Source organism: Protomyctophum parallelum, assembly GCF_964188405.1.
Source record: "Protomyctophum parallelum genome assembly, chromosome: 9".
NCBI lineage: Eukaryota > Metazoa > Chordata > Actinopteri > Myctophiformes > Myctophidae > Protomyctophum > Protomyctophum parallelum.
The window spans coordinates 3,605,766-3,629,843 of NC_139706.1; the positions used below are offsets into that span (position 1 = coordinate 3,605,766).

Genomic DNA, 24,078 nt, shown 5'->3' on the forward strand with positions numbered 1-24,078 from the left:
ATAATCTTTATTGTCACATGTGCGCCTTTAGGTATGTGCAACAGTGGGTGAAATTTATTTTTGTGCAAGCTCCATCGTCGGTGTTTTCTTGAAACCAATGAGACACCATTAGGAACAAGCTAGCCACCGCGACTGCTAACTTCAACTTGTCGCTGTTGGTTTCAGTGGGGGAGGCAAGAATGTGGTTTGAGGGGCTGATGAAGTGCAATCAACTTTTTTAAATGGACATGGATTGAATCAATCACATTGCAACCCCATAGCATCTGTATTCTGGGAAAACCTTTGCAGAAAATATGTCATTTTCGATGTCATTTTCATGTAGAGCGAAAACAGAAAAGTCACTAGTGTAGAGCCCTGAGGTACTCTGCTAGACACCGTATGTGGGGTTTATGTTTAGTGTAGAAACCTGAGGTACTCTGCTAGACGCCGTATGTGGGGTTTATGTTTGCTTCTGTTGTCCAGGTGCAGAAGGAGAAGCTCCATGCAGAGCTGAAACAGGTGCTGAGCTTGAAGAGGAGCCATCTGAGAGAGACCACCTGCCAACTGGCCACACCCGAGATGGATTCATCCACAGAAGAACAGACTGCGGTACAAGACATAACAAGTCAATATAAAATGCACACGTGAACTGAAGGTCATTTTACTTAACCACGTAACCAAAATAGCTGATTTACAAGCTCACAATGCGTTGCACTCTTGCTGGATGTAGGGCCGGATCTACCATATGGGCACTTTGGGCAGGTGCCCAGGGCCCCTTGGGCACCAGAGGGCCCCTCAATTTTATTTTTATTATTTATTTATTTTTTAGCTCCACAGAAAATGTCCCTGCTAATCCGAATGAAATAAATGGTGTCTAAAAAGATTAGTGTTTTATTGTTGGTGAGAAGGCAGCTGAAAAGTGCAATTGTGCATGTGCACAATTGTGCATGTGCAGCAACAATGCGCTCGATTGGCTGTTGTTCAAGGTGGGTGGACCCACTAGGCTGTGTGAGGTCAGGTGGAGAGGTGACTCACGCCACACCATCCAGCATTGCTTTGTTTTCATTCTGCATGCATAGAGCTCGACAAAAAAAAGGTAAAAAACACTGAAATACACGCACGCGCAAAGATTTACGCGTGCATGTGAAGAGGGGCCCTTCGAGCTTCAGTGCCCAGGGGCCCTCAGAGGTGTTAATCCGGCCCTTAATGGACCCGATATAAGGGTATGGCCCTAATAAGGGGACCATTCACACGTACAGCAAAGTCATTTGAAAGGAGAAACATACATTTCATTTTGATAATCAAGCAACCTTTCTTTTCTGTCAGCTGGATGTATACATTGTGTACAGTGACAAGCAACAAAAATGTCCATTGTCGTCAGTGGTGTCTAATGTGGGGCTCTGTGTGTGTGTGTGTGTGTGTGTGTGTGTGTGTGTGTGTGTGTGTGTGTGTGTGTGTGTGTGTGTGTGTGTGTGTGTGTGTGTGTGTGTGGGTGCGTGTGCGTGCGTGCGTGCGTCAGGTGGAGGAAAACGGTGAGCCTGTAGAGATTGTGGTGGAGACTGAGGCGGAGGCTGGAGCCAGTGGATACAGTGTCACCGGAGGAGGAGAGAAAGGAATCTTTGTAAAGGATGTTCTCAAAGACTCTCCCGCTGCCAAGCATCTCAGCCTGCAGCAAGGTAAAGGTCACATGTCTTTACATCTCAGCCTGCAGCAAGGTAAAGGTCACATGTCTTTACATCTCAGCCTGCAGCAAGGTAAAGGTCACATGTCTTTACATCTCAGCCTGCAGCAAGGTAAAGGTCACATGTCTTTACATCTCAGCCGTAAAGGTCACATGTCTTTACATCTCAGCCTGCAGCAAGGTAAAGGTCACATGTCTTTACATCTCAGCCTGCAGCAAGGTAAAGGTCACATTTCTTTACATCTCAGCCGTAAAGGTCACATGTCTTTACATCTCAGCCTGCAGCAAGGTAAAGGTCACATGTCTTTACATCTCAGCCTGCAGCAAGGTAAAGGTCACATTTCTTTACATCTCAGCCTGCAGCAAGGTAAAGGTCACATGTCTTTACATCTCAGCCTGCAGCAAGGTAAAGGTCACATGTCTTTACATCTCAGCCTGCAGCAAGGTAAAGGTCACATGTCTTTACATCTCAGCCTGCAGCAAGGTTAAAGGTCACATTTCTTTACATCTCAGCCTGCAGCAAGGTTAAAGGTCACATGTCTTTACATCTCAGCCTGCAGCAAGGTAAAGGTCACATTTCTTTACATCTCAGCCTGCAGCAAGGTTAAAGGTCACATGTCTTTACATCTCAGCCTGCAGCAAGGTAAAGGTCACATTTCTTTACATCTCAGCCTGCAGCAAGGTTAAAGGTCACATTTCTTTACATCTCAGCCTGCAGCAAGGTAAAGGTCACATGTCTTTACATCTCAGCCTGCAGCAAGGTAAAGGTCACATGTCTTTACATCTCAGCCTGCAGCAAGGTATGGGTCACATTTCTTTACCGTTGTATTTAGCGAAACATTTAACCCATTCTGACCTGAGATCAGATTCATACGAGGTTTCCGCCGGACACACACTGGTCTGATGAACCCATTCTGACCTGAGATCAGATTAAAAAAATGTCAGTCGCTCTTCGATTTTTCAAAAATAGCAGACCTACAAGCTCGTATCGCGCCACTCGGTGGCGCGATATGAGCTTGTAGATCTGCTATTTTTAAATAGCTAAAGCATAACATGATGCTGACACCAAAATGGGTGCCCGGTCAGAATGGGTTAAAAGCAAACTGCTTCTGGGAAATCATACATTCTCCTCTGTGCAGCTTTTTGAGGGGCACAAGCCTCTCCTATATTCAGCTATAGTGTAGAATCTTTTCCTAACACAAACATTACATGCCATTGACAATGAATGGAGAATTGACGTCATGTAGACGCGCAAATCGGCTATTCACGTCCTATACACAAAGCAAATCGACATGTTACGTCATGATGATGTATGATGATAAGAGCGCCCCTCACTCCACACGGGTGTGATTTCCCACAAAGAGCAACTTCTTGTAGCACGCTTAACATTTTCGAGGGGTGCTAGCCACTCCTACATACAGCTTCAATGTTTGTCTTTCAACGATGCTTGTTTAAGAAAACAGACAAAAACAGACAATTACATTTTTGTCTTGAGGACTAAAAACAAACATTAGCACCCGTTGCTTAAACAAACATTATGTTGTAATTGATATTGTTAAAGATGATAAGAGCGCCCCTCAGCTTCCGTCTTATTTATTGTTTGTTTGTTTGTTTGTTTATCGTAATCCTTGCAGGTGACCAGGTGCTGAGTGCCAGAATCTACTTTGACAATGTGAAGTATGAGGATGCTTTGAAGATCCTGCAGTGTGCAGAGCCATATAAAGTCAGCTTCCTGCTGAAAAGGACCATCCCCATTGGTGATGTTGCAGTGAGGCCTCGGGTCCCAAGTGTCGAAGTCAAAGGACCCATGGCCAAAATGGCCAAAATGGTAGTCACATTTTGTATTTATTAATGGTATATTATATAAGGCATTGCAACAACTATTATCAAAAGCAGTCATAATATCAGAACTCTTTTATTTTATATTAGCCTACTATTTCACTGAAATTTGAATGTGCAGTTCTCAATAATATGTCAAATGTACAGCTTTGGAATTGTCTTTGTAATTGTTTTGTCTCATTCCAATGTATAAGTGAAAGTACAGATTTTACTTTTCTCAAATGTCTAATATAAACAAAAAGGGAAATAGATGTTTAGCAGTGTCAAAATACAAGCTCAGAGTTGTGTTGTTTTTGGTCCAATATATCTATACATATAAGGCTCATGTTATGCTTTAGCTATTGAAAAATAGCAGATCTACAAGCTCATATCGCGCCACCGAGTGGCGCGATACGAGCTTGTAGGTCTGCTATTTTTTGAAAAATCGAAGAGCGACTGACATTTCTAGAATCTGATCTCAGGTCAGAATGGGTTCATCAGACCAGTGTGTGTCCGGCGGAAACCTCGTGTGAATCTGATCTCAGGTCAGAATGGCTTAAACAAAGGCTCAGCAGGGGTGCACAATACTATCAATTTGGATTATAGCATGATTACTACCTGTCCATTTTCATACCACCCCTAATCTACTATAATATTATGTGTTTTCAGAGTGTCAAGAACCCGAAACCATTCAAGGTCAAGAAGAAGAGGGGTGGACGTTTTGGTCTGAAGAGGTTGAAGGAGAAGAAAGGCAGAGAGGAGGAGCTGGTGATAGAGGGAACTCCGCCCAGGCTGTCCATGGAGCTCAGCGATGTGGATGTTGAGTTTTCACTCCCAAAGTTCAAGCAGAGTAGCAGCTCCAAAGCTGAAGAAGAAGCAATGGGAGGAGCAGAGGTCGCCGTGAAGAAGAAGAAGAGGATCAGGTTGGTGTTTCTGTGATTATCTGTAATTCACATGCATGTTCTTCAGATGAGTGAAGGGATGCACAGAGAGGTTGTTTGTCTGCAGTGAGGTTCAGTCATTGTTTGTGGACCGCCACAGTCAAATGTATCGGCTCAAGTCAACACATTGGGACACACTGGTCTGACGAACCCATTCTGACCCGAGATCAGATTCTAAAAATGTCAGTCGTTCTTCGATTTTTCAAAAATGGCAGACCTACAAGCTCGTATCGCGCCACTCGGTGGCGCGATATGAGCTTGTAGATCTGCTATTTTTCAATAGATAAAGCATAACATGATGCTAACACCAAAATGGGTGCCCGGTCAGAATGGGTTATATATGATTATCGGAAAGCTGATGCAAGGTTTAGTTTATCTCACGTAAATAACCTATTTCACCTCTGAATCACAGCCATTGTGTTTACTGATGATATGTATCTCTTTATTTTCCCCCCTGTGCTACACACTTTTAATCTCTCAGGTTCCCCAGAATGAGAGCGAAGGGTTTTTCTGGAGCAGCAGCAGGGGCGAAAATGGATACGGGCAGCCTAGAGGGCCAAGAGGATGCCAATCAACCTGGAGCAAAAGTCAAAGTCAAAGGAAAAGGACACAAGTTTGGAGCTTTCAGCTTTCCCAGATCCAAGCACACAAAATCAGACCCCCCCTCCGCTAGCGGGTTTGCAGAGTTGAAACCACCCGGTGTGAAACTTCAGCCGCCATCAGTGGAGTTCAGTTTGTCTGGTAATAAGGATGGTGATCTGGAGATGGAGAAGGGAGGAGCTCACTTCACAGCACCTGAAGTGGAATTTGCATTTCCTGCAGGGAATGCTGAGGGAAAGGCAGACATCAATGCGCCTACAATTGCTGTCAAAGGAGTTGTCACTGCCCCTAAGGTGAGTGGAGATGTGGACGTCGGCAAAGGAGATGGCATGATGAAGCTGAAAATGCCTAAGCTGAAGCTACCTAAATTTAGACTGTCACGCCATTCTGACGAAGTCGACGGCGATGCCAAGATCGGTGTTAAAATGCCCCATATTGACGTATCGGCTCCGAAGATGGAAGGAGACCTTTCCTTACCTGGCAATAAGGGTGGCATGGAGGGAGATAACAAATACAATGAAAGACTAAAAGGAGGGATTGAGATCGACCTCCCTAATCTTCAGGTCTCGGGCCCAAATGTCGAGGGAAACATTGAGGGGCTAGAGGTCCCGGGGAACGATGCATCCATCGAGATGCCATCTATGGACATCTCTTTACCACATGTAAAAGGAAAACTTGGGGACATCTCACTCCCAGAGTATGACGCTAATGCAAAGATGGGAATCAAAATGCCTGCCATTGATATAACTGCACCCGCCGTGGATTTTGAACTAGATGCTGGACAGAGAGTTGCTGATGAGGTGGATGGGTCCTCCTTTAAATGTCCCAATTTTGACATCTCTTTACCAAAGATGGGAAAGCCTGATTTAGAGATTGAATGTCCAGATGGTGATGGGAAAGGCAGCCTACCTTCTGTTGATATATCCTTGCCAAAGATGGAAATGCATGATGTGGATATGGGGCACTATGTTGGTGGAGATGGGAAGTTCCGGATGCCTGACTTTGACATATCGCTCCCATCAATTACATCACCAGATAGAGACATAAGTATTGAAGGACCTGAGCTCAAAGGAGGCTTTAAGTTGCCTGAAGTAGACTTGTCTCTTCCTACAGCTAAAGTGGAAGGAGATATTGACATTGAAGGAAGTAAAGGGGGAAACTTTAAGTTGCCATCATTTGACATCTCTCTTCCAAAAATGAAGACTGGTGAGCCTGAAGTCAACATTGAAGGTCCTGGAGGCAAAGGAGGTAAATTCAAAATGCCCAAATTTGATATTTCACTTCCAAAGATGAAATTGCCAGAAGGTGATGTCAAAATAGAAGGACCAGATATGAAAGGAGAGATGGAAATGCCAAGCATTGATATTTCACTCCCCAAAGGCAAAGCAGAGGGAGATATTGAGATTGAAGGACATGTAGGTGAAGGAGGGAAATTCCATATGCCCTCCATTGACCTTTCACTTCCTAAAATGAAAGGTAAGGGAGGAGAAATTGATATTGAAGGACCTGAATTGGAAGACGGAATGTTCAAAATGCCATCTATTGACATTTCACTCCCCAAAGGAAAGGTTGAAGGTGATGTCCACTTTGAAGGTCCTGAAGGATTCAAAATGCCAAAAATTGATGTTTCACTTCCGAAGATGAATCTACCAGAAGGTGATATTTCACTTCCCAAATGCAAGGCAGAGGGAGATATTGAAATTGAAGGTCTTGGAGGAAAAGGAGGGAAATTCCACATGCCCTCAATTGGCCTTTCTCTTCCTAACATGAAAGGTAAGGCAGGAGAAATTGACATTGAAGGACCTGAATTGAAAGGTGGAAAGTTCAACATGCCATCACTTGATATCAGCCTTCCTAAAATAAAATCACCAGAGGGAGAAATGAAGATTGAAGGCCCTGATGTAAAAGGAGGAAAGTTTCACATGCCATCTATGGACATTTCACTTTCCAAAGGAAAGGTTGAAGGTCCTGACATATCTCTGCCAAAAAGTAAAGCAGAGGTGGACATTGAAGTTGAAGGAAAGGGAGGGAAGTTTCAGATGCCCTCATTTGATATCTCTCTTCCTAAACTGAAATCACCTGAGGGGCATGTTGATGTGGAAGGGCCTGATATCACAGGAGGCAAAATCAAGATGCCTAAATTTGACATTTCACTTCCCCAGGGGAAGACAGAGAGTGAGTTGAATGTTAAGGGTGGTGGAGTGAAAGGAAGCAAAATCACCATGCCCTCAGTAGACATTGCTGTGCCCAACGTGCAGCCACCAGAAGGAGAGCTAAAGGTTGAAGGCCCTGGAGTTAAAGGACATAAGATTGAACTGCCAACCATTGACTTGTCCATTCCCAAAGGAAAAGCAGGAGGAGATGTCAATCTTGAGGGAAGTGGTGGGAAGGGATCCAAGTTCAAGTTACCCATTTTTGACATTTCCTTCCCAAAGAGGAAATCCAAAGAACTCAATGTTAATGTTGAAGCCCCCGAGGTCAAAGGAGGGGCAAAGTTCAACATGCCATCACTTGATGTCTCTCTTCCAACTATACAATCCCCAGGAGCTGAAGTACAGATACAAGGTCCCGAAGCAAAAGGAGGGAAAATGCAAAAGCCCTCTTTGGACGTGTCCCTACCAAGCATCAAATCCAAGACAGGTGATGTCAATATTGAAGGTCCTGAATTGAAAGGCGAGTTGGAGACTCCATCAATTGATGTCTCACTACCTAAAGGAAAAACAGATTTCAGTATTGGGGGAGGAGACATCAAAGGAAAGAAAATCCAAATGCCTACGATTGATCTTTCTCTGCCCAAGGGGAAAGTTGAAGGCAAAATAGACTCTAAAGGACGAAAATGTCCCGTCCCAAAAGGAAAGTTGGAGGGAGACGTGGAAACCAAGGGAAAGGGAGGAAAGTTCCATTTACCCTCAATTAATATATCTCTGCCTAAAATGAAACTGAAAGGAAGTGACATTAACATTGAAGGACCTAATGTTAAAGGAGGGGGGATCAAAATGCCAACAATTGACATCACACCTCCTAAGGGTAATGCAGAGGGTGACCTCAGTGTTGAAGGGGAGGGAAAGGAAGGTAAATTCAACATGCCCGCTGCAAATATAGCCCTCCCTAAAGTAAAACTACCTGAAAGAGATGTAAAGATTCAGGGACCTGAAGTTAAAGGTGGGACATTTGAAATGCCAAAACTCGACCTGTCATTTCCAAAAGGTAAAGCAGAGGGAGATATTGATATTGACGTTCATTCAGGAAAAGGTGGGAAATTTGAAATGCCTAGTGTTGATCTATCACTTCCTAAAGGCAGAAACAAGGGTGAAGTCAGTCTTGACGGCCCCGATATAAAAGGAGCGAAATTCCACATGCCATCTTTTGACATTTCACTCCCAAAAGGAAAGATTGAAGGTGATCTTGATATTTCACTTCCAACCATTAATCTGCCAGAAGGGGATGTAAAAAGTGAGGGTCCAGAGATGAAAGGGAAAGTTGAAATGCCAAGCATTGATATTTCACTTCCTGAAGGACAAGTTGAAGGTGATGTCCACCTCGAAGGGCCTGAAGGAAAAGGGAGTAAATTCAAAATGCCCAAATTTGATGTTTCACCTCCCAAGTTTCATCTTCCAGAAGGGGGTGTGAACGGACCTGAAATGCCAAGCATTGATATTTCACTTCCGAAAGGCACAGCAAAGGGAGATATTGACATTGACGGACATGGAGGCAAAGGAGCTAAATTCCATATGCCCTCAATTGACCTTTCCCTTCCTAAAATGAAAGGTAAGGGAGGAGAAATTGATATTGAAGGACCTGAATTGAAAGGTGGAAAGTTCAACATGCCATCACTTGATATCAATCTTCCTAAAATAAAATCACCAGAGGGAGAAATGAAGATTGAAGGCCCTGATGTGGAAATAGGAAAGTTGCACATGCCATCTATTGACATTTCACTTCCCACAGGAAACATTGAAGGTGATGTCCACCTTGAAGGGCCTGAAGGAAAAGGAAGTAAATTCAAAATGCCCAAATTTGATGTTTCACTTCCCAAGTTTAATCTTCCAGGAGGGGGTATCAAAGCAGAAGGACCTGAAATGCCAAGCATTGATATTTCACTTCCCAAAGGCAAAGCAGAGGGAGATATTGACATTGTAGGACCTGGAGGGAAAGGAGGGAAATTCCACATGCCCTCAATTGACCTTTCCCTTCCTAAACTGAAAGGTAAGGGAGGAGAAATTGAGATCGAAGGGCCTGAACTGAAAGGTGGAAAGTTCAACATGCCATCATTTGACATTTCACTTCCCAAAGGAAAAGCTGAGGGTGATGTCCACCTTGAAAGTCCTGAAGGGAAAGGGGGTAAATTCAAAATGCCAAAATGTGATCTTTCACTTCCAAAGATTAATCTACCAGAAGGTCCAGAGATGAAAGGGAAAGTTGAAATGCCAAGCATTGATATTTCACTTCCCAAAGGACAAGTTGAAGGCGATGTCCACCTTGAAGGGCCTGAAGGAAAAGGAAGTAAATTCAAAATGCCCAAATTTGATGTTTCACTTCCCAAGTTTAATCTTCCAGAAGGGGGTATCAAAGTAGAAGGACCGGAAATGCCAAGCATTGATATTTCACTTCCCAAAGGCAAAGCAGAAGGAGATATTGACATTGAAGGACCTGGAGGGAAAGGAGGAAAATTTCATATGCCCTCAATTGACCTTTCCCTTCCTAAAATGAAAGGTAAGGGTGGAGAAATTGATATTGAAGGACCTGAACTGAAAGGTGGAAAGTTAAACATGCCATCATTTGACATTTCACTTCCAAAACAAAAAGTTGAAGGTGATGTCCACCTTGAAGGCCCTAAAGGTAAAGGAGGTAAATTCAAAATGCCCAAATTTGATATTTCACTTCCAACCATGAGTCTACCAGAAGCGGATGTCAAAGTCGAAGGTCCAGAGATGAAAGGAAAGGTTGAAATGCCAAGCATTGATATCTCACCTCCAAAAGGCAAGGCAGAGGCACATATTGACATTGACGCACATGGAGGCAAAGGACGCAAGTTTCATTTGCCCACATTTAATATCTCTCTTCCTAAAATGAAAGGTAAGGGAGGAGAAATTAACATTGAAGGAGCTGAATTGAAAGGTGGAAAGGTCAACATGCCATCAGTTGACATTAACCTCCCTAAAATAAAATCACCAGAGGGAGAAATGAAGATTGAAGGCCCTGATGTAAAAGGAGGAAAGATCCACATGCCGTCTATTGACATTTCACTTCCCAAAGGAAACGTTGAAGGTGATGTAAATATTGAAGGCCCTGAAGGAAAGGGGGGGAAAATCAAAATGCCCACATTTGACATTTCACTTCCAAAGATGAATCTGCCAAAAGGGGGTGTCAAAGTAGGACGACCAGAGGTGGAAATACCAAGCATTGATATTTCACTCCCCAAAGGCAAAGCAGAGGGAGATATTGAGAGTCATGGAGGCAAAGGAGGGAAATTCCACATGCCCTCAATTGACCTTTCCCTTCCTAAAATGAAAGGTAAGGGAGGAGGAATTGAGATCGAAGGGCCTGAACTGAAAGGTGGAAAGTTCAACATGCCATCACTTGACATTTCACTTCCCAAAGGAAAAGCTGAGGGCGATGTCCACCTCGAAGGTCCTGAAGGGAAAGGGGGTAAATTCAAAATGCCCAAATTTGATGTTTCACTTCCAAAGATGAATCTACCAGAAGGTCCAGAGATGAAAGGGAAAGTTGAAATGCCAAGCATTGATATTTCACTTCCCAAAGGACAAGTTGAAGGCGATGTCCACCTTGAAGGGCCTGAAGGAAAAGGAAGTAAATTCAAAATGCCCAAATTTGATGTTTCACTTCCCAAGTTTAATCTTCCAGAAGGGGGTATCAAAGTAGAAAGACCGGAAATGCCAACCATTGATATTTCACTTCCCAAAGGCAAAGCAGAAGGAGATATTGACATTGAAGGGCATGGGGGAAAAGGAGGGAAATTTCACATGCCCTCAATTGACCTTTCCCTTCCTAAAATGAAAGGTAAGGGAGGAGGAATTGATATTGAAGGACCTGAATTGAAAGGTGGAAAGTTCAACATGCCATCACTTGATATCAATCTTCCTAAAATAAAATCACCAGAGGCAGAAATGAAAATTGGAGGCCCTGATGTAAAAGGAGGAAATATCCACATGCCGTCTATTGACATTTCACTTCCCACAGGAAACGTTGAAGGTGATGGCCACCTTGAAGGTCCTGAAGGAAAAGGAGGTAAATTCAAAATGCCCAAATTTGACATTACACTTCCTAAGATGAATCTTCCAGGAGGGGGTGTCAAAGTAGGAGGACCAGAGATGGAAATGCCAAGCATTGATATTTCACTCCCCAAAGGCAAAGCAGAGGGAGATATTGAGATTGAAGGTCATGGAGGAAAAGGAGGGAAATTCCACATGCCCTCAATTGACCTTTCCCTTCCTAAAATGAAAGGTAAGGGAGGAGGAATTGAGATTGAAGGACCTGAATTGAAAGGTGGAAAGTTCAACATGCCATCTCTTGACGTTTCACTTCCCAAAGGAAAGGCTGAGGGCGATGCCCACCTTGAAGGTCCTGAAGGAAAAGGAGGCAAATTCAAAATGCCCAAATTTGATGTTTCACTTCCCACGTTTAATCTTCCAGGAGGGGGTATCAAAGCAGAAGGACCTGAAATGCCAAGCATTGATATTTCACCCCCCAAAGGCAAAGCAGAAGGAGATATTGACATCGAAGGACCTGGAGGAAAAGGAGGAAAATTCCACATGCCCTCAATTGACCTTTCCCTTCCGAAACTCAAAGGTAAGGGAGGTGAAATTGACATTGAAGGACCTGAATTGAAAGGTGGCAAGTTCAACATGCCATCATTTGGCATCAGTCTTCCTAAAATGAAATCACCAGAAGGGGAATTGAGGATTGAAGGCCCTGGTGTAGAAGGAGGAAACATTCACATGCCATCTATTGACATTGCACTTCCCAAAGGAAAGGTGGAGGGGGATATCAATGTTGAGGCAGGTGGAAGCAAGGGAGGAAAGTTCAGTATGCCTATGACTGATGTATCACTTCCTAAAGTGAAAGCTAAAGGTGTCGATTTAGACATTGAAGGTCCTGAAGTCACATCTGGTAAAATCGGGGGCGGCCTCCACATGCCAACACTTGATATTAATCTCCCCAAATTTGACTTTGGCTTCAACCTCCCATCTCTACAGAAAGACAAAAAACTCAAAGTGGACACCAGTGATCCTGGTATGCCTTCCTTGCCAATGGTTGCTGCAAAAGGCGATATTGGAGCAGATCTTAGCCTCAAAGGAACAGGTGGATCAATCAAGCTTCCTACTGTCAAGCTACCAACAGTTGACATCTCTGCTCCCAAAGTGGATCTTGACTTTGGTCTGACTAAACCTAAAGGGGACGACGTCGAATTGGAGCTGCTGAAAGCAGAGGGAGGGAGGCCATCCTCAGGAGGAAGCTTTGACATGCCGAACATTTCCCTAAAAAAGCCAAAGTTCTCTCTGCCCAAATTTGGTGGCAGAGCCAAGAGTGGTGATTGGGAAGGACATGGCGCCAAGGGCAAGATGTCTCTCAGCCCACCGAATGTAGAAGGTGAGATCAGAGCACCGTCAGTAGAGTTTGATGGAGATGGGAAAGTTAAAGTCAAAGGTAAAAAGTCTAAAATCAAAATGCCCTCATTTGGAATTTCTAAAAAGGATGCCGATATGTCTGTTTCCTGTCCGGAGGTGGATGTCAAGGTGAAGAAAGGGAAAATTGACATTCCTAAGCCAAAAATCAGTGTAGAGGGTCCTGAAGATGAATCTAAACTCAAACTGAAGTTACCCAAGTTTAAAGTTTCACCATCTAAAGGCAAACTACCAGAGGGAGAGGTTGTTGCTGCACTAGAGGGAGACATGGGGGGAAAAGGTGGCTTTCATGCACCAGATGTCACGATCAAGCTACCAAAGTTTTCCATGCCTGGGTTTGGATCCAAAGACAAGAACTTAGGCAGGCCAACCGGTGACATTGATGCTAAGGCCAAGGTCAAGCTGCCCTCTGTCGAACTGTCACTGCAATCTCCTAAGACAGCAGAAACAGAATTCCTTCTTCCCAAAGCTGAGGTGGATGTCTCTGAAGCTGATATTAGAGGTTATGAGGGAAATCTCAAAATCCCCAGAATTCCAACTATTGACGTCTCTGTTCCCAAGATAGACTTAGATGTGTCCCTCCCTAAAGTTAAAACAGAGGGAGAAGGGGTCAAATTAAAGATGCCAAACATCAAAATGCCTGATATTGACATGTCACTTCCTAAAGTAAAAACTGGTGGCAACATTGAAGTTGATGCAGAAGGAGGGAAGCTCAAGATGCCCCACATTAACATGCCTGGTGTTGATATTTCTCTTCCGAAAGGAAAGTCTGGAAAGATTGATGGACCAGAAGTGGAACTGATAGGAGATGCAGCAAAATTCAAGATGCCACATATTGCAATGCCATCAATAGATCTTTCCTTTCCCAAAGGGAAATCTGGAGACCTAAATATACCAGATGTTGAAATAGAGGGAGAGGAACATGGAAAGTTTAAAATGCCTCATGTAAAAATGCCCAATGTTGATATATCTCTCCCTAAAGTACAAATGGGGAAGATTGACACACCAGACGTAGATGTTGATGTTGAAGGAGAGGGAGGCAAATTCAAAATGCCTGGTATTAAAATGCCAAACTTCAATATTTCACTACCCAAAGGAAGTCCTGCTAAGATTGAAGGCCCAGATGTTGAAATAGAGGGACACGGAGGAGGGAAATTGAAAATGCCTCATATGAAAATGCCTAATGTTGACATGTCACTTCCTAAAGGAAAGATGGAAGGACCAGATATGAAGATCAGAGGAGAAGGTGGGAAATTCAACGTGCCACAAATAAAAATGCCCAGTGTGGACATATCTCTACCTAAAGGAAAAGGTGGGAAGATTGGTGGATTTGATTTAGAAACGGAGGGAGTCGAGGGAGGAAGGTTTGAGGCACCTCCTGTCAAAATGCCAAATGTTGACATATCACTGCCAAAAGTAAAAACTGTAAAGATTGATGCACCAGATGTGGATGTAGATTTTGAGGGTGAAGGAGGAAGATTCAAAATGCCAAAAGTCAATATAGCACTGCCCAAAGGAAGGTCTGGAAAGATTGAAGGTCCAGAGGTTGAAATTGAGGGACAGGCAGGGGGCAAGTATAAGATGCCTCATATGAGAATGCCTGATATGGACATTTCTTTTCCAAAAGGAAAAACGGATGGTGCTGATGTTGACATTGAAAAGCCTCATTTACAAATGCCACATATTGACATCTCTCTACCTAAAGCAAAGGCCGGCAAAATTGAGACCACAGACTTGGATGTAGAATTCGACAGGAAGGGAGGAGAATTTAAATTGCCTAATGTGAAAATTCCTACTGTTGACATTTCACTGCCTAAAGGACGGGCTGAAGTTGGAGGGCCAGATACAGAACTAAAAGCAGGAGGAAAATTCAAAATGCCACACATGACGCTGCCCTCTGTAAATATTTCACTACCAAAGGGAAAGTCAGCGAAGATGGAAGGTCCCGAAATGGAAGGGAAATGTAAAACACCTCATATGAAAATGCCTGAAGTGGACATGTCTCTGCCCAGAGAAAATATTGAAGGACCAGAAGTTGAAATGGAAGGAGGAAAATTAAAGATGCCACATATTAAGATGCCTAATGTCAGTGTATCATTACCTACCCGGAAATCTAGAGACAGTCCAGATCTAGACATAAACATGGAGGGAGGAAAGGTCAAAGGGGCAGATATCAAACTTCCGCATATAGACATAGTAATGCCAAAGGGCAAATCAGGCAAGTCTGAAATTAAACTACCCAGTGCTGAGGGGATGGGGAAGATCAACGAGGAAAAGCTGACATCACCACACCTTGATTTGAGTATTGCAAACCCTGAAATAGAAACAGAAGCTCTTGGGAAAGCTGGTCTCCATGTTGAGGGAGATCACAAGGGTTTGAAACTCAAGATGCCAACAATAGACATTGAAGGTCCAATGGGAGACCTGGAGCTCGATTTTGGCCTTCACAAAGGAGAAGGAAAGAAGAACAGGAAGAAAATTGAATTACCTGATTTAGATCTCAACACATCAGGAAGAGGTGTAAAGGAGCCTAAAGTAAAAGGAACTAAATTCAAGATTGGAATGCCAAAAATGAAAGGCAGTGGAGACACAACAGTAGAGGTTATACAGTCTGGAAAGGGGAAAGACAACGAAGGGGTGAGCAGTCGTTTCAAAATCGAAAAGGCTAAACTTGGAAAGGGCAAGGTTGAGCTGCCGGAAGTTGAACTTAGCGGCCCTAATGTCTGCCTCCCTGATGTGGAATTCTCAGGTTACGAACAGACAAATGACAAACTGAAAATATTACAAAGCTCAGGGTCAGTGTCAGAAAGTGACCACAGTCTGTCAAAGCCTAGCCTGGAAATCAAACCCCCCAGAATACCTGACATAGAGTTTGACATCGGTGCATCACATGAAGAAGAGGATGATGATACACGAAAGGCACAGAAAATCAAAATTCCCAAATTTGGTGTCCCATTGCCCTCCATCTCCTGTCCTGAAGGAAGGAGGAACGTATACGGGCCAGAAATCCGCTACGAAGGCCCCAAAATGCCCAAAGTAAAGAAAGCGGTGTTTGTGCTGGCAAATCAACCTGAAACAGATGAGTATGAAGCCTCTACAACTACAAGCCTCCCTGAGGAAGATGTCAAAATAAAGATTCCCAAAATCAAAATGAAGCCGACATTTGGAAAGTCAAGCCCCAAAGATAAAGGAATCGCTGTGAAAACAAGTGAGGTGCAAGGTGAGGATATATCAATGGGAGGGAACATTAAAATGCCCAAAGTCTCTTTCTCTACAGCGCACACAGACTCTTTTGATGTTACACTCAAAGAAGGTTCAAGTTCAAGCCTCATCAATGAGAAGGATGCAAGTTTCCACAATGGCTCCAAGGATGACAAAGGCAGGTTCAGTAGTAAAATCAAATTTCCCAAGGTGGAGTTGTCCTCTCCTTACACCCAGATGAGTAGCGGGGAGGAGGACCCGGAAATGACTGTTCAATTGATCAGGGATTCATCACCGGGAGCTGCAGAAGGAGAGCACAAAGGGCTCAAAGTCAAATCCGGCAAGATGTCCTTTCCCGGCATCAGTGAAAAGAAGGGTGCCTCCCTTCTTTTCAGAGGATGGGAAGAAAAGGAGGAGATGGAAGCCAATGTGAGAGTGGTGTCATCTCATGCCAGGACAGAAATGTTGGACCGGGACAGTTCCGAGTCTCCAGACCCGTGGTCTGGAGACCTCACCATGGACATCACACCAGGAAGGGCTTGGGATGAAGTAGAGGTTGAGAGCGGAGAGCAAGAGTCTTCCCCCTGGTTTAAAGTGCCCAAGTTGACCCTGAAGCCGCACTCCACAGGTATGATTAAAATCAGGATCAGAAGAATGAGAATTACATTACATTGAAGGATACATAATTGTTTAATTTCATAATAGAATGAGCTATCCATCAAAGAATCGTGCCCTGCTGTATTCTGATTCACCTATTCTGAATGATTAATATGCCCAACAGAGTCTAGTTATTTACTTGATTAAGAAATCCTTTATATAATTAGAAACTGTGATATACATTTTTACAAGCTATGTGTGAATAAGACCATTCTAAAACAATTTCCCTCCCCCGGTAACCAGAAAATACCAATACCATTTCTCCCTTTAACACTAAAACACTAATCTTTTATTATAGCAATAGGGAGATGGATGTGTTACTACATGGGTTAAATAAAATCATTATTAATGTCACCTCTTCTGTTTTTTTTCCTCTATTACATTAGATTAAGTTTCCTCCCTCATTACTGTTCTTCCCCTCTCCATTATTTTCCTAATCACCTCCTGACTCTCTCATCTTCTTCCGCCTTCCTCTTTTCTTCCTTCCTTCATCACCTCCCCGTTCCTCTCCTTTCCCATCCTTTCCTCCTCAGGATTCCTCCAGATAACCCCGGAGGGTTCTCCCCGGGCTCGGCGGAGCGGTGAGATAGCCGGTGAAGGTGAGGTCTCTGGAAGCTTCTGCCTACACACCTCAGGGCTGGGCTTCACCACCCAGGAGGTGTCCGAGGAGCACCTTGGCTTCACCACCCAGGAGGTGTCCGAGGAGCACCTTGGCTTCACCACCCAGGAGGTGTCCGAGGAGCACCTTGGCTTCACCACCCAGGAGGTGTCCGAGGAGCACCTTGGCTTCACCACCCAGAAGGTGTCCGAGGAGCACCTTGGCTTCACCACCCAAGAGGTGTCCGAGGAGCACCTTGGCTTCACCACCCAGGAGGTGTCCGAGGAGCACCTTGGCTTCACCACCCAGAAGGTGTCCGAGGAGCACCTTGGCTTCACCACCCAAGAGGTGTCCGAGGAGCACCTTGGCTTCACCACCCAGGAGGTGTCCGAGGAGCACCTTGGCTTCACCACCCAGGAGGTGTCCGAGGAGCACCTTGTCTCCTCCTCCCAGGAAAGCACTGTCACCATGGTGACTAAGACCACTAGAACCACCCGGCACTTGGTTACCACAGAAACTCATACAGGTGAATCTTCAACGACCACCTCAATGACGACTCAGCAGCTGCCAGATTGCTCTCAGTATGAATTCTAGTAGCCTGATTCCGTGGAACTAAAAAGTAGCAGAAGGAGAATGTTGTAGCCTAATAATAGTTGCTCAAAAGTCTTTTTTTGAATTTGCTTTGGTGAGGGTGCTATGCTGTTGTAAGCTAAGCCTACACAACACCAAAATGTTAAAGGAATAGTTCTCTCTTTATTTTAAATACAATCTAGTGAGCTAAGAAGCTGATGAAACCCCACAGCTTTTTGTCAGTTATTACTATGACAGAGTAATATATTTCCTGTGTTATTTTTCATTTTAAATGTGACCACTTTTTGTTACCGTTTTTCAAAGTTTTGTTAGTTTTATTAGAGTTTGTTTGGATTTACTGTTTCACTCTGAATGTAAACATACCAATGTCCAATTGATTGCATATTTATTGTTGTTTATGTTTTACTCAAAAAGTGTCTATGTAAGATTTTCACTTGCCTATACACCATCATGGATTTAAACATGATTTTGTGATTGGTGATTTGCAAAATGAAAAAGAAAAAGAAGGAAAACTTAAATTTTCAACCCAAAGTGTTATTTCTGTAAATATATCTATAGATACAATTGCTGTTTAAAGCACCCTCCCTTAAATGAAATGTGTAATTATTTTCATATTCAACAAGAGTAGGACATAAAACAAATATATATATATTACGATGTTATGTCCTATTCTTGAAGGAAAGTGTGAGCTTTCAATGACTATTTTCTGCTTTACATTTATATTTTAAGTTTAAGTTTTGCGAAACTATGACTTACAGTGAGTAAGGAGTTATGGGTTAGGTGCCTTGCTCAATGTCAAGTCAACGGGACACATTGGATGTTGTGGAGATCAATCTTACATATTTTTAACACTAATTAACTAAGTACCTAAAGATGCTGCTAAAATGACAGATTGGGCCACGATTGGTTAGCCTTGGTCTCACATCTAAAGAAAAACTAAGGGTGAGTGCTACTGGGACATCCAGTTGAAAGAATCCAGAGGTTGAAAGGTGTTCTTAAAGTAATGCGGGTTTCAGAATCTTACAAAAATAAGAGAACAGAGGCATTCCCCACTCTTAAATCAAATGGAACAGAAGGCATTTATAGCGCTTTACATGTATTTCACGTTCACACACCTATGGTGGAGGGGAGGGAACCATGCAAGCCACCAACATGCACATTGGGAGCAGTTAGGGATAGTCCCTTACCCTAGGATCACAAGGATCAAATCATGCAGGGACCTACCTCCACTGCCACCCAGGCAAAGGCCTAGACATAATGTACTGTACTGTATTATTATTCTCACTATCACAATTGTTTATTGTGCAGGAATCTTTCTTAAAGGACCACTTCACCCATTTTCAACCTATCTTCATATACATTAATTGGTCCTCACTCCTCACTAATGCTTATTATAATATGGGACCATTTGTCTATTCACTCAATCTGTGTCTCAGAGGAGGGCTGTGGACAGTTCAGAAACCCGCCTACCAGTGGCATCATCTGTAGGCAGGTTAGGTCATTTCAAACAAGATTTCAGATTTTTTTTTTAGTTTTATTAGTTTTCTTTTTTTATGAACACGAGAACAATGGCTTCTATTATATAGTATGCTAACTTTCCAGTAGAAAGCCTGCCGTTTCTGTTTGATTCCCCATCAATGATGTCACTCGTAGAAGGTGAGTTACTGAACTGTCTACTGTCTACTCTACAGCCCTCTGAGACAGAGTATTTATAAGTAAAATGGTATATTATTGGTATAAGTATTTGAGGACCAATTACATGAAGATAAGTTGAAAATTGTTGAAGAGTAGGATTTGATTAATAACATGGCAACACCTATTATTCTGTATCTGATGTTCCTTTTAACAGCTGTTGATTTTCTAATAACTCATTCTTTTTATAATTCTATAAATTCTAAGTGCCTCTGTCCTCTTTATTTTCTAAGAAAACCTGCTGTCATGTATAGCACAAAATGCTTTAAGGGGATGGTGCAACATGTGAAAGCATGGCTGATGTCTGATCAAATTTTTACCTCCACAAAGACATTTAATTTATTTTCTCCTTTTCTGTTTTGATGAGGTTGATAGATACTGTAGTATGAAAAAATGTGTGGTATTAAGCTGTAGCCTGTGTAAGTCCTGACAATATACACTCGCAGTTAAACAAGCTACCAACTTCTCATTAACCATTTTATTTAACACCAAGCCTTTTTTTTGCAGGTGAGACATACACCCTTTTTTTTTTTTGCAGGTGAGACATACAGTAAATAGATAGTGAGTGGTGAGGTAGCATGTGCATAGAGCCATTTTGTTACATTTCTGGGTTCCCTTAAACAGTTTTTCAGAGCCAATTGTTTTGTCATTTCTGAATTGGAGAAAATGTTGGTTAAGATATCAATAAACATACTACCCATACAGTTATTGCACTTTGTGCTGTATACATGTGTTGGTCGGATCATATTGCTTTTACTGGTCTTTAATGTCGAAATTTAAAATAATTTCTGGGGCTCCTGTTTGAAAGTTTTAAAAAAAGATTCTGAAAGATTTGAGGCACATTTTAACGATTTTTTTTTTTTAAATGGCAGACCTACAAGTTTGGTGCGCTATGAGCTTGTAGATCTGCTATTTTTCAATAGCTAAATTATAACATAATGCTTAAAACACCAAAAGGAGTTCCCGCCCAAAATGGGTTAAACCAGCAAGAAATTGCTAGCCACGCTCACAATATGTCCCATCATGACATGTTTTGAGCTTGTACCTATTTTTGATCAGGTTTGAAATATTTTGAGAAAAGAAAGTGAAACTTTTCACCTATAATGACATGCACACACAATTCAGCATGAATGTTTTTGTTTTGTTTTCTTGAATCCAACATCTAGATTCCGGACAACATTGTTGATGATTGCGGCCCCCATGTGATAAAAAAAAAGATAAATAAAATAAAAATAACAAATATATAGGCATGTCATATAGCATATTGCAGTGCAACACAATGGGGCCCCTGCTTTGTCGTCTCTATTAAATTAAGTGGTCTTTGAAACACTTTGAAGACCCCTGTGTTAATTGCTATTTCTGTTAGTACACAATCTAACAGAAATAACCTTTAACACATGACAGGGTTCTTCAACATATCGAACAGTTTGGTCCTGTGATAGTATTGTGGTAAATAGCGCCATCTGTTGGACTGCACAACAACTTAGCCTATACAGTATACAGTGTTAAATAGCCTACAAGTAACATAGGCTCACAATAATGCCTATTATGTTGACTCAACAACATTGTTGCGCTTCAGTGTGCGAACAATTTAAGATAGACATGAAATTCTAGGCCAAATTACAGATTTAATATAATCAGACCGATTATATGTTATATAGCGTTTGTAATGTGCATCCTTGTCACTCTGTGTTTTGGCCTACAGCTGTTCGGATGACTGTGAAGTAGGCAGTTTGTACTTGTAGCCTACATGACATGACACTTGGTTTTTATGTCGTGCATAAACAGAAATATACTTGCATGCATGCGCCGCCCATGGGAGCTGTCCAATTATACAGGTGCTGAAATACTGCATCTGTCTTTTTTTTTAACTGTCTAGAATGAATAATAGATCTATAGAATTACAAAAGCAACAATGGAATATATTGTTTTATTTGTTTAACCAAACTTAACAAGACAATTTTCAGTAGCCTTTATGGAAATATATTTACAGCTACATACAAGTTAAAATTGCTTCATCTTCATCTTAATTGCACGTCGTTTCATTATTTTATTTATTTCACAATTTTCTTAAAATCCATATGCCAACAACTTCATTGTGTATTCTTCAAATGTGCATTTTTCTAACATTTGAGTAGGCGTTTAGTTTTAACTTTAATTGAATGTATAGGGAAGAGAAAAACCTGCCCGAGGGCGCCCTCTGGTGGCTCATCTTAATTTGAAACAGTTGAAGACGCTTTTGAGCCAAATGCGAACGAAAATTAAAACCCTGACTATCGAGGCTAGCTATAATTAACTTATAGTTATACAATAAGCCTAAATACCTAAAAAGAATCTCAATTGTCAATCTAGGCTATGTTGCACGTTGAAAGCTTATGATTCAGAGAAAAACTACGAGAAAGAAACACTGCTTCATATTATAAATGAGATTCCATCTTCTTGGGTATAGATGATTCGCACTATAGTACTCTGTACAGGCGGCCCTGTACAGAGAGGCGGGACTTTGAGGAGAAGAAGGTGGTTAATGTGGGGCGCAAAGGTGCATGACGTGACGTCTTCCCATTGTGTGAGTCACAGACAGTCTACTCACGAGCACGCTGATGATGATGTCGTGCGACGTAAGGCTGTGAGTGAGTGAGTGGGCTGCAAGTTAAATACCTCCCCGTCAGCCACCGCACGCAGCTACTGCGGTAAGGATGCGGGCACGCACGGCGGCACGATGCTGCTGAGACCACGACGGGTCACATGAATGGCGGTGGATGCTGGTAGAACGAGAGGGGGCCAATGAAAAGAAAATAGGACTGTGTTCTCTACAGTAGATATGTGTTGTTGACGTTGAGAAATGAGAAGGGACAGGCATTGGCCCAACCCCAACACAGCAACGACGTTAGTGTTGTTCCGATGATTCTAGCGCTGTACAGGCCGTTTGTCCGGGAAGGATGCCTCGATCGCTGTTCATTCAACCCGCTGAAGGATGCTCCAAAGCACGATGAACATTCAATAGGCTAAGCTCCGTCTGAAAACAATTCAAGGATACATGCGGAGATAGGCTGCTATACACTAACAAAGACAGAGACTATAAAAGCATCGACCATGGTGAGAGCTTAAACCCTTAGGCTATAATGCTGGACCATTATAGTGCTGGTTTCTCCAAATAGACCAATTGTTACGTTTGGCAAATAAATTGGGAATTTTGGCGAAATCAACCTAGGTTGATGTGAATGTGACGTTGCCGTGGTATAGGACGGTTCATTGCAATATGTCAACGTGCGATCTGATATGGCCTATTCTGGGACAGTGGCGGAGTTATGATTATTGTAGGCTATTATTATTATTATTAGTAGTAGTAGTATGCATGCAGTGGTCCGTAGAACAATACTGTAACAGTCAAAATCGGAGAACATGAAGGTAGCCTTTACTGTATGGTGAGTATAGCCTACTGCAAGCTGCATTTCATATTTAGCCTATGTATTTATCATAATATGATGGATGGCTGACTACTCGATCTACTCAGGCTGATGGTGTCGGTTGTTAATCTCCTATATTTTAGTATTTGAAAATATATAGTCTCTTAAATTTGTGGAAGTTCAAGGTGGTTTTAATTGTTTGACCTTTGACATGCTCACATCACCCACACAGGGCAGCCCTTCGACTTTATTTATGGGGCAGCCTACCTGTTTTTTTTGTGGGTGCAGTGAGATATGCACCTTAATTTAATTATCTGATTTAATTATCTGACATTTATTAATTTTCTTTATAGAAAATAAATAAATGTCACCATTATTACTTGAATCAGGATTAGTTATTTCCTCCGTCTCCGTCGTTTCATGTGACCCTGACAGTTTGACCCATTCTGACCTGAGATCAGATTCATACGAGGTTTCCACTGGACACGCACTGGTCTGATGAACCCATTCTAACCTGAGATCAGATTCTAAAAATGTCAACCTCGATTTTTCAAAAATAGCAGACCTACAAGCTCGTATCGCGCCACTCGGTGGCGCGATATGAGCTTGTAGATCTGCTATTTTTCAATAGATAAAGCATAACATGATGCCAACACCAAAATGGGCATGCCCGGTCAGAATGGGTTAATGGCAACCTTATAAAAATGGTGATTTAGTGAGATAATTTTCACAAATGGAATCAGTCTCAATGAGTGAATCGGGGAGTAGATTCAATTGTGTTTTCAATGCTTTCACCACTTTTCAATTATACCTCCCAGAATTCCCCCCCTTGAATGATTTATGCTGGCAACGATTCACCAAATCATATTTTCTCTTATATAAGGCTCTGATTGCCTGCTTTGTTTCCCCTCTCTTTAGGTTGTTGTCTGCATTCACTCCAACCCACCACTGTGAGAAGAGCATAGTTTACAGAGGCTGTGATGAAGCTACTGCTGCTGCTGCTGCTGGGAGAATAGTGTTGACAACGCTGTCAGCAGGAATCAGTCGGAGGCAAAAACCCAAACCAGTCATTATCTTCTTCATCATCAAGTTTGACAGCTCCGACGGCTACGGGGGCTGTCTCTCTTTGCCGGGTGCCTGTGAAAGTTAAACACTAATTAGGAGTGTCAAACTCCAGTCTGACTCAATGTCAGACAAAAAAAAGGAATGCATCGTTCATTTAATGATGCTTTTGTCCTCCTCGGAATGAGCTCTCACTCCTTTGTTT

At 42.5% G+C, this 24,078-nt stretch overlaps 1 protein-coding gene across 3 annotated transcripts in view; it reads left to right on the forward strand.

The window, feature by feature from the left end:
* Positions 1–20,112, forward strand: part of prx (periaxin) — a 35,038-nt gene extending 14,926 nt beyond the window's left edge. For 2 of the 3 annotated variants that reach the window (XM_083773701.1, XM_083773702.1), the window contains 6 exons: positions 463–588; positions 1,499–1,655; positions 3,295–3,488; positions 4,148–4,401; positions 4,901–16,494; positions 17,057–20,112. In XM_083773701.1, coding sequence (XP_083629827.1) covers positions 559–588; positions 1,499–1,655; positions 3,295–3,488; positions 4,148–4,401; positions 4,901–16,494; positions 17,057–17,715 — 12,888 coding nt within the window. In that variant the 5' untranslated portion in view covers positions 463–558 and the 3' untranslated portion in view covers positions 17,716–20,112. The other variant, XM_083773703.1, reaches the window with a different exon arrangement.
* The last annotated feature ends 3,966 nt before the right edge of the window (positions 20,113–24,078 follow it).